Genomic DNA, 11,701 nt, shown 5'->3' on the forward strand with positions numbered 1-11,701 from the left:
CTAGACGGAGCTTAAGGCGATGTTGAACTTCGGTAGAACCTTGGGCTGTATACAGCTACAAGGCCATGACATTCTGTAATTAAACAACAACTAGTGGCCGTTGTATATTGTCATTCTTCTAGCAAATCTTGCGTAGAAGGGTAAAACTGTGTCAAGAAATAATTCGGAAACTTAAAAAAATATAGTAAATGCAATGCAAAGCAGCACAAGAGTTAAGGACAGTCAGCCCTTCATCTTGGGACGGTAATACGATATGTTTTCAAAGACATAGGTGTAGCTTTTAGAGGCTGTTCCAACAACTACATTGAATTTTAACAGTCACCAGTACATGACGGAGGATCATCTCACTATGCAATACTACCTTTTAGAGACTGCTCTATCCACTCCCTTTTTGGCTTCACAGAGGTCAGAGTTAACCTTAAATGTGGTTTACCTTAAATGTGGTTATTTTGTGTTCAATTATTGTGGTTGATTATAATTGTGGTTGATTGTTATATTCAGTAATCTATGCAAAGGAAATATTCACACATGCACTTTGTTCAGATGCAGGTGCGTTGGACAGTGACAACTGAAGCAATCATGAAAGAAATATTTCAGGAACAAAAAATTGCACAAACTATGGTAATCAAATTATCATTGCATTTAACACATTCTGTGCCACCTTTTCACCACTAGAGGGCGCCCAATGGCCATAGAATGCTACATTGACAAGTGCTGGTATATGCACAAGCCCTGTGCAGCCATGACTCGCCTGAACACTTTCCTTTGTTCATGTACAGGAACAGGATGAAGTTAGCTTGATGTTAGCTATTGGCTACCAAGCATTTTAGAAGCCCTATTTTCGGCGATTTAGCCATGATTAAACCTTGCACACCTCATGGATATGCATGGAACAGAGAAAATGAGCTCTAAAGATCCTGGATTGCATTGGAGTGGATGGTAAATATCGGCGGCGCGACACTCTCGCGGGCCGTGTAAACAGATGACGGCCGGCGGCGCAGCTCAAAAAAAAAAAAAAAATTACAAAAATTAGTAGTTCGGGATCGGCACCCTGATAAGGACAAATAAAGCCGAACTAGTTCGGGATTGGCACAGTAAGAGTTAAGCTGGTTGCACACTGCTGCGTTTTTCGGGCCGAATATCGGAGTGAATTTCGGAGCACGCAAATAAAAAAATCAAACTCACGTTGTGTCAGTCACGGTTGCACACTGCCGCCCGTTTCGCGCACCACTCAGTCCCTTGCTCTCTCTATCTCCCTATCTCTCCTTGTCCTGAAAAACGCATTTCGCAACGAAAAACGCAGCAGTGTGCAACCACCTTAAGAATGAATTCCCTCAATTAGTGGAATGGGTCTACTGTATCTACTGTTTGAAAACAAAAAAGAAAACTCAATATATAACAAAAATGCAAAGTCCAATCCACCCCAAATTGTATTGCAGGTTGAGGGGCCTCTACAGAATGCACATAAAAGCACTTCCACTTCTGACTATAATAGGGGTGCCACAAATGCAAAAGGTTGGACGTGTCACGTATGTCGCAGGAAACTATTTCCCCCTTTCATAGAGTAAATCAGCTGGTTGCCACACTTAGGCCACATGCTCTTAACTTCTTTTGTTCAGTCTGGCCCTGTACTTAAACGTAATGGATACAATGCATTAATGATCAGCATCTTTAACTCCCCCATCCCATCCCTATTGCGCTTTCATACACGCACACATCACCAAAGCAATGTCATAACATGGACCACAGACACAACGCTGGAGGGAGGTATAGGGTAGTGCCTCTAAAAGCTTTTTTCGACAAAGAGATTTGGTGTAAAGGGAACATTTTCGGGACCATCATTTATAGACCCATGGAGGACTCCAGTCAACAAAGTACTGTATAAATGGTTATGTGATTTAATGAAGGCCCAACATTTACAGAAATTAATGTTTATTACCAGATATAATTTATTGACTGCAGTCACATAAAGTGACCGGGCACATCATTCACTCGTACACAGATAGGAATTCGTTTTTTAAATCTAAATAAATATGTATTTTGGCTGCAATACTACAATTTGGTTGAGAATGTATGTACACGACAGTACTGATGCTTCTTTTGCATTAGCTTCTGTTGTTGTTTTATGAACCTTTTGTCTCATTAATTTGTGGCCAACTGTAACAAATCCCCCCATCCCGGATCAATAAAGTTATTATCTGTCAACCCTTGTGAAACCAGACCATAATAACCATGACCATAGATGAGTCACCTTCCCAGAACTTCCCACCTTTGGCCGGTGTAGACTGCGCCATTTGAACGCACCTCCAGATTCCTGAACATAACTGGATAATGTCACATTTTAATGACTTGAAGCACTTGACACACCAATGTTTGCATTGGACGGAAGTGAGCAACTCAGAGAGCTTTTCATAACACGGTCTATGAGAAGAAAAATAGAAAGGAGAAGAAGGGGGAAAAAAAAGACACAGAAAGTGAGAAAGGGCCGGGCCATACCACAAAGCCACAACAGCTTGCTGTGGGGTGACTAAGACTTGAAATTACATAGGAGCCTTGGCATTTACTCATTTACTGTTGCTTATTGTTTAAAAAGTGGCCACAGCGTCCTAGTAAAGAAATACTAACATAATGGCCTTGCCACACCAAATGTGACACAACCCTTTGGATTCAAAATTAAATAATGAAAGTTAAAGTGGCAGCAGGAGCTAGTGTTCTGTTGTGGGGTTTTGTTGGGCTCTATAGACTATTGAAGTTTCACTGTTAAAACTACCTGCGAACTAACCCTATGTCCTGATCCTGAACACTGTTGTCGGTATACTCAATAATACATATTTTGTCGCTCCATGTGCAACTCCTGGGAAAAAAAGCTAAAACATTTGTGCTGGTGCCATTCTATTTTGAGAACCCACTAAAAACAAAATAACCACACATATCCACAACTACACTTTCACTAGAAAAGTAGTAGTAAAAACGTACTGCAACTTTGTATAAGTAAACCTTGTTGAGCCTGGCAAGAGGCCCATAGGGCAGGAGCCTAGCCTATCTCCTGTTTCTGTAGCGTGAGGCAGCTTGATGTACAAGTACACCCCCTGGACATGACCCTAGTATGTCGTAGGGACTTTACCCCCGATCCAACCCTTGATGCTGAGTGCCAAGCAGGGAAGGCAGGCATTGGGTCCCATTTTAGAATCTTTGGTATTAACTAAATAGTTAATTAACTAAATAGTTAATTATCTACAATTAGCTATTGTAGTACTTACAATGTAAGTACTACAATACTTCATTCAAGTATGAAATGACTAATTCAAGTATGAAATGACTATTTCATACTTACATGGCAAAGAACTTAAGCACATTTCAACTCGCTTAAAATCTGTGTAACTGATCTGATCATGCGAGGATATCCATTCCAGGCAGTCGAGCACTAGTTAAATCTTTCCTCAAAACAAAAGTACTAAATGGAATGGTAAATGGACTGCATATGTATAGCGCCGCCTCTCTCCAAAGCATTTTACAATGTATTTCACCTTCACCCATACATTCACAGACAGCAGAGGAAACCATGAAAGGCTCAAACCTGCTCATCGGGAGCAATTAGGTTTTCAGTGTTTTGCACTTCGACGTGCAGCCAGGAGTAGGGATGGGATGATATGAAAATGTAATGTCAAGATTATTGTGACCAAAGCAATTGTGATTTACAATATTATCGCGATAATCAAAAAATAGAAGATCGGCTATTTTTTGGCGAAGGGATTTGGTAGAGAGTGAAAAGAAGTACCGGTATGTAAGAATCAACTATGTTATTTACAGGTCCATTAGAGGGTTTGCAGCTCTGAAAATAAAAGCTGAATTGATCCCAGTGAATGACAGAGGATAATTTCACGATAGATTTAAAACTCCACAATACGATTATTGTGAGTATTTTTTATCACAATCAAGGGATCAAACCAGGAAGCTTTTGATTCCAAGAAGGCCACACTAGGGGCCACTCTACCTCCTGAGCCACTGCCGCCCCTTCAAGCAGTGAAGCACACATCTTGATCACAGCCACATAAGAGTTCAAATACAAGTCTGTGATCAGAATTCAATGTGGTCACTGTGCAAGCAAAGCATTGAATAATCCAGCTGAAATAATGGAATCCCGGCCACAACTGTGACAAACCAACAATGGGATTTTGACCAATTGCTGAAAGGGGAATATGGACAACAAGGATAAAGTTAGCTGCCAGCCAGACATAATACTGCATAGTTTGCTTTGCTCCATAAGTTCTTCTTCTTACTGAGTAATTTGCATTCGACAAAAGCATGCCTACTGTAAAAGTGCAGTAATTACTAGGAGAGTCTTCAAACAACGATTAGAATTTGTCTTGTAAGAACTACAATCTTTACAAAGCTATACAGGGCCACCTAGATTATGATTTCTGACTACAGTAATAATGATCACCCTATATATTAATTTATACAGTGTTTCTCAAACTTTCAAAATGTCAAGGTCTCCCCTTAACTCTGACAGTGTACAAATGGAACCAAATGTTAATTTGGTTCCATTTGTACACTGTCAGAGTTACAGACTTGTATGGGTCAGTTTAGACCCCCCTTAAAGGAACCCACCGAGTCCCCTGGAATCCACTTTGAGAACCACTCCTCTACTGCTCCTTGCTTCCCACAGTGCACAGCTGACAGTGGCTACTCTGCTATAGCTGACTATCTGATCAGCTGGCTGCTGATGGGCCTCACCGTGTCAGTTCATGTGTCAGGAAGATAAGGGAGCTGAAACTCCCCGTGGGACAGGCCTGAGCAGGCTCTGTGGCAGCTGCTGTGAGCCTGCCGGCATGCAGGGAATGAATAGGAGCGGGGATGCAGGTACCACAAGGCCAGCTCTCCAGGGAAACTGTCAGCCAACATTGATCTGAGGTCATCCTAGCGCACTCCACCGCTTCCCCTCTGCATTAGTGGTAGGAATATGAAACTGGAAACAAACATTTAACTTTCCAGGCAAGCTTAAAAACGTTTGGATGCAGGCCCGCCCCGGGCCCATGCACACTATGATATGCAAAACACTTGTGGCAGTTGAGAATGTGGGAGTGCCCCCCTGTGTCAGATTTGATTTCATCGAGCATGCTACTGGGGCTGTTGAAGCACAGTGTGGAGATATCTGCTGAGGGGTGAAGGGTCGAGGCCTTTGCTTACATTAGGCCTACATACGAAACTTGTGAAGCAATCAGTGCCAGTGCCAAGCATGGCAATGGAGATTGTGCTCACTGTATTGCAGTCAGTCAGGGTTATTATATATAAATAGCATAGCAGAGTAACTAACTGTGTAGCATTCCCATTGTCTGAACGTAGGAAGCTGGAGGTCAGCTCAAAATTCTAGTGACATGACAGCATTCCCAAATCTTCACGGCAAAAAGGAGTCCGCTGATGTACAATGGGACAGTGGTTCTCAAAGTGGATTCCATGGACTTTTATGGGGGTCTAAATTGACCCTTACAAGTCTGTAACTCTGACAGTACACAAATGGAACCAAATGGACCCTTATGGGTTCATTTGGTTCCATTTGTGTACTGTCAGAGTCATGGGGAGACTTCGAAATGTAACAGTTTGAGAAACACTGCAGTGGGCTACCAACATGGTGTGTGTTACCAACACTTCCTCTGTAGGGACTTTCACTTGTCTCCGCAGTAAAGACAGTGCAGCAAGCCTTCTTTCAGCCCCATAAAAAGCGCATTGAAAGATTTCAACAACGGGTAGTCATTTTGCCCGAATGCCAATGTTGATTATGGGTTGTTGTTGGTGCTGCTTCACACACACACACACACACACACACACACACACACACACACACACACACACACACACACACACACACACACACACACACACACACACACACACACACACACACACAGCGCGGTTAAAGGAAAGAATATAAAAACCAATAGCCTACCCACAGGCCACAGCCTTGCCTACGCTCTAAACACAAACAAAACCCACCATGCTAGAAAGCTCCCAGATTAAGGCCAAGTTATATAACTTGGGACTCCATTTGTGTGTGTGTGTGTGTGTGTGTGTGTGTGTGTGTGTGTGTGTGTGTGTGTGTGTGTGTGTGTGTGTGTGTGTGTGTGTGTGTGTGTGTGTGTGCACACACACAATGTATAAAAAGGTACAGAAAGTGCATGCTTGCTGTTGTTTCCCCCCAAAGCAGGAGTTGCATGCAAGGAAGGACACCTGCCAACTTGAAATAAATAACTCATCACAGCGACATAACAGCTAAACGTTTAAATCTTAAACGGGTATATATGTCTAATTGTCTATATATAGCCTACTGTACATTTACCGCTGATTTGGAAAAGGCGAAAACTAACTAGGGCTATGCAAAAGCACACAAAAAAAGAGAACAACCAAAATGTGTCATTCTTATCACACATGGGAGATTAGAAAGTATAGGGATCAGACAGTGAGAGCTCAGACAGACAGTGCATGGCTGATCATCACTGATCACCATCATCTCGATCTAACAGAGAGAACAATTCATGTTGCTTTGCTTTGAGCAGACACTTCCATTTATTATGTAGGGTAGGCCTAATACAGTGGTTCTCAAAGTGGATTCCAGGGACTCTAGGTTCCTTTAGGAGGGTCTAAATGGACCCTAACAAGTCTATAACTCTTGACAGTGTACAGATGGAACCAAATGGACCCGTCTGGTTCCATTTGTAGTTGTACACTGTCAAGAGTTAAGGGTAGACCTTGAAACTTAAACGTGTGAGAACCACTGATGTAATACACTCGGGATGGACTGATCTGTTAGGCTGTCTGAGGTTTCAGTGAGAGTGCATATTGTTTAATAATCCTGCAGTCAGTTCAGTTATTACCTCGGTATGGTGATGCATTTGGTGTTGATGTTCTGCGTGGTGATGGCTTTCTCCAGCTCGTCCAGCTGTCCCGTCTTCTTCAGCTTCTTCACCAGGCTCTTCACCGCCTTCTCGCACCATTTCTCCTCCTGGCCGTTCTGCTCGCCCTTCTTCCAGCCCAGGAGCCTCTTCACGATGGGGGGAGTGAACGGCAAAATTGACATATTTTGTTGTGGAGTTCAGTCCTCTCAAAGAACTTGTCCTTCCAGTGCTGAGAGAGAGAGAGGAGGTCCGCCGCCGCCGCCACCGCACGTTGGCACACACAAAAAAAGAGAAATCCGCAAAACAAATCTTATATTTTAGACGGTATAAGCGCCCCCAGATGCAGAGAAAAGGTGGTGGGGTTTAAAAAAACAAGCGATTGTTTTAGTAAACTCCACGGTAACACTTGAACTGAAGCATCATATGTATTTAAATGCTTTCAGTCCTTCTTGGTGTTCAGTCCGTGTGTCTGGAGCTCTGCGATTAACGCAGTGTGCGACCGCAGCGGGAGATCTGGTACTACTCCGCCAAGAAACCTAGTCCTGTCTGCACGTTTTTTTTTGCGTTTGTTTTTGCTGCTGCTACTCCCAATAGAACTTATAACCAAACTACACGCATGACTCGAACGGCACTTGAAATACACTACACGAGTCTCGGCGATAGTTTTATTACGCCGGCGTAGGTTGTCGTTGTTTTGTTTTATTCCTTTCGAACAAAGTTTTTTGGTTAAGTTCAGAGTCATCCGCTAGACCGCTAGGCTGTCCCAGGTTGGTCGTCTGAAGTCTGCCTCAAATGCAAATGCAGCTCAGCCTGTGTTTAGACTCCTCATTCAGAGCCTGAAAGACCACTGGGAGCAGCTGGCCAAATGTTGGACCGCGTTTTACACATTGCACAATCCCTGCCTTTTTCCAGGCTGGCAATAAACTGCTGCATGCAGTTGTGGTTTAGCTCTTCTTTCTTAGCTGCCTGCCTTTCTGACACATAGGCTACATGTACACATAGCCTTACCATTTGGTTATATAACACAGGGATACATACAAAATAAAACATAATGATAGGCAAACTCAACTTCACTTCAACTCGACTTTGTCAGGTAAGTTATAAAGAAGATTAGAGGGATTAAAAAAAAAAAAAGTGTGTAACCTAATTAAGAGACAGTAGGCTATAAAGTAACATAAAACATCACATTGATTCACAGCAGCAGCAGAGCGGATGCCTACTGAAATAGGGAATGTGGGAATGGAGTGTGTTCAATGTGATGGGTAAAAACAAGCTGATTATTATTTATTATTTTTAATCAGTTTTTTATTTACTGGTTTAAACCAAAGCAAGCATTTCTTGAGGAACGTCTCTGTCTCCAACATAAGAAAATAACGTGTTGCGACCGTCAAGTCGCAGTTAAACGGCTGTCTGTCAGTCTGTCCGTCTCTCCGTCAAATGTCACGTCACACTTTTGCCCTACTCATATCTCTGCCACCGTTGCCCCAATCTGAGTTCCCAGAGGTATTTTCTTCCGCCACTATCCATGCCAAACTTTGCACACACACTCCTTGGCTTCCAAACCACAACCTCCACCTCATTTCTCACATGGCCCTCTTCTAGCACAACCATGAGGCAGATTATTGCAAAACACATTTTTGGACACTGCTCCTACAGATTTTGCCCTAAAAGCACGCAAAGCTGTACACAGTATCTCTAAAGTCATGTCAACAACATGGATCTGTCCCATTTCCCATATTCCCTCCTGACTCCCGAGTGGTTACCATTGCCTTCTAAAGTTTGTGTATGCGACCTGACGGTCGCTTATCTTCCGATTTAGGGAGTCTTACTGGTGAATAGTAGGCCTATAGTATAGGGTGCCCTATAGCCATCTTGCTCTGGTGTTAAGATGTTAATGTTGTATTGCAGTGCAGTCTAGTGCAGTCCATCATTGGGAAATATGCACACAGTGATGCACACAGTGATGCATGCACACACAGCTCAAACACCAACAATCAGTGTGTGTCAAGAGGCAGAAAGAGAGAGAGAGAGAGAGAGTCATGGTGGACTGTGTTGTATAACCACTGAGTCCTCTGCCAGTGATAGCCCACTACAGCTTGGTTGGTGTATGTCTATCTTTGTTCTTCAGCTTCAAAAGAAATACTTAACTGCATCCAAGGACAGTTTCCAAATCGCGAGTGCCCTATTTGCAAACACTTGAAAAGGCTGTAAAACACTGATTGCTCCACAGCAACAGGGACGTGCAGAGAATGTTAGAGGCAGGGGCTGAAATTCCTAAAAGGATATTTTGGTGGAAATATCGAAAATAGCAAACCTCACAATAGTGGCGTTTCCATAAAGCCACTTTTTGCGCATTAACGGCTTATTCGCAAAATGTTTTTATGGAAACACTTCAAAATGCGAACAAACTTTCATTATCCACAAAAAAAGTTATCCGCTTGGAGGAGGAGGATTTTGAGCCTTTATCGAATAAACTAAATGCGCTTAAGTGAATGGAAACGGGTCAGACAATAAATGCGAATAGATTATGACGTTCTAGGTCCATTTCCCCTGCCGCTTTGTCCATGGTATAGCGTTAGCCCACAAAACAAACCTGTTGTTTGTTACACACGGAGTGACACGGACCATGTGTAAATTCCTCCCGTTTTCACCTCAAGCCATCGATGGCGAGCGAACCCTTCCTCATCCCACGGTGTTGCGTGCCTGAAGTGCCCAATCTACAAGCTCACAGGCACAGCAGCTCGCATCCACGTCTCCGCGCCGCGTTGTGAGCTTGCAGATCGGCCACCTGACCTTCCAGAGGACGCTGAAACTTGCACTGTGCAGCGAGGCGACCGCGGTTTTACCGGTGAACCGGTAGCTTTATGTATTGAGAGGAACTCTTGCCAATTTCGTAAGAGACTCGTCGCCAATTGTAATATATTTAAAAGTTATTTGGGGCCATGATGATGACTGATAATCCCTTCTTCCCACTACTAGACAGCGACCGAGTCACAGCAGTCAGACGTGCAGACGGTGCAGTGCTCAGGTTCGGTCTGAAAAAAATCAGCCCGATCAACTCTTGCGAACGTCGCTAATTCGAATGACACCCGCAAATGGAAACATGCTAAATTCGCTTTGTCTTAATGCGTATTTCTGATAATTCGCTTCCCTAATTCGAATAGGTTTATGGAAACGCCACTACTGTGTCGCACAAACTCGCGCTGTGACGCTTTGTGAGCTTGGAGGTTGGCTATTTTCGGTACTTGATACCACACTAAACTAAGCTTACTCAACTGAATTCTGAGAGTTTGGACAAGGCAATTCTCTTGAATTTGCGTTTCTTTCAGCATAGTAAAAACCGCATTCATGGTCTGGAGAGAGCACTTTTTACAGAGGGATAAAAGGGCAGGGGCTCAAGCCCCCTTTGATGTCTATGTGTGCACGTGCCTGCACAGCAATATAGTAGGTGTACTTTGTTGGCAGTTCAATTCATTTGGTGTGCCATCAATGGCATGAAAGCAACATGTTGAAATGTTACAATATATATACTATGATGAGGAATGTAGCCAATTCAGTAGGTAACTGTCTATATTTGCAGAAAACAATACACAAAAAACCTAAAATAGTCAATAACAAATCAGAAAACATCAATGTATTTTTTTTCTTTTCCCTTTTAACTATATATATATATATAGACCTATATAAATATATATATATATATATGTCACGGTTAGATAGAGAAACGGTTAGATAGAGAAACGGAGCGCTCGCCGTGCGGCACGGGGCGGAACAAGCGGTCGCCACAACAACGTCCTCCAGGCGGAGCCGCTCGATTGTCCACGACATTGCAAGCGGCGCGAAGGCCAGCGGAGCGCCGCGCGAGTTACGAAGCCGTGGTGAATGCAATCGTTATATTTATGCCCAGGCCGTAAGGCCTGGGCAAGCTAGGCTAGGCTAGGCTAGGCTAGGCTAGGCTAGTAAATAAAGAAAGAGAGTCGCAAACGAGTGACGTCAGCGCCTTCACTAGTGAATGGCTGTCGTCGCCATCTGGTGGTGATTGGTGTGTGGTGAACGACAAAACAAGCGCTCTTACCACAGTCTAACCGAGTTACCCAAACTAACCGTAACATATATATATGCTGCAACACATATCCGTGGGTCCATGACAGTTCACAGTCATCCTAGAATAGTAACAATGACTTGTGGTTGCCATTTTGGTATGTGTGTGTGTGTGTGTGTGTGTGTGTGTGTGTGTGTGTGTGTGTGTGTGTGTGTGTGTGTGTGTGTGTGTGTGTGTGCGCGTGCGTGTGTGTGTGTACAGTATAGGGTGATCATCGTGGTCCCCCTCTTTCTCTTTCTTTCTTGCTTGTGCTAAAATACTCTGGCTTTGAGCCAGCACTTTCATCACATCAGTATGCATATTTTTTGCATCAGTTATAAGCATGCAGCATGCTTACACACTTCCTCTAAACTTAAAAAAATAACAGTATCTATACAACATCACATTCCTGAAAATAAAAAACAAACTTTATTGTACATTATAGTAGTATATACTGTTATGTAGGCCTACAGTACACAGAAGAGTTTGTTTTGTAGCATCGTAATAAGACAGACCCATCACATACACACTAAAAACTAAAAAAGTGATACATGACAATCATCAAATCATATTTGCTCTTCTTTATTTAGCCTAGTAATGGATAAAGTAATGAATGAGGCCCTGGTTCTTTATTGTTTGGCACTCTTGTCACTCTTGTAAACAACACCAAGGTCTCAGTTAAAGTGATGCGTTGGCAGGTTGGAGATGGGAGAGCATGCTGCCATGT

General features: G+C 43.1%; 1 protein-coding gene across 1 annotated transcript in view; it reads right to left on the reverse strand.

Moving 5' to 3' along the window:
• smad3a (SMAD family member 3a) overlaps positions 1 to 7,662 on the reverse strand; it is a 51,131-nt gene extending 43,469 nt beyond the window's left edge. Inside the window, exon 1 of the mRNA XM_080730794.1 lies at positions 6,873 to 7,662. Coding sequence (XP_080586920.1) covers positions 6,873 to 7,075 — 203 coding nt within the window. The 5' untranslated portion in view covers positions 7,076 to 7,662. The remainder of the gene's footprint in view (positions 1 to 6,872) is intronic.
• Positions 7,663 to 11,701: the final 4,039 nt, after the last annotated feature.

Source organism: Nannobrachium achirus, assembly GCF_963921795.1.
Source record: "Nannobrachium achirus genome assembly, chromosome: 7".
In the NCBI taxonomy this organism is placed as follows: domain Eukaryota; kingdom Metazoa; phylum Chordata; class Actinopteri; order Myctophiformes; family Myctophidae; genus Nannobrachium; species Nannobrachium achirus.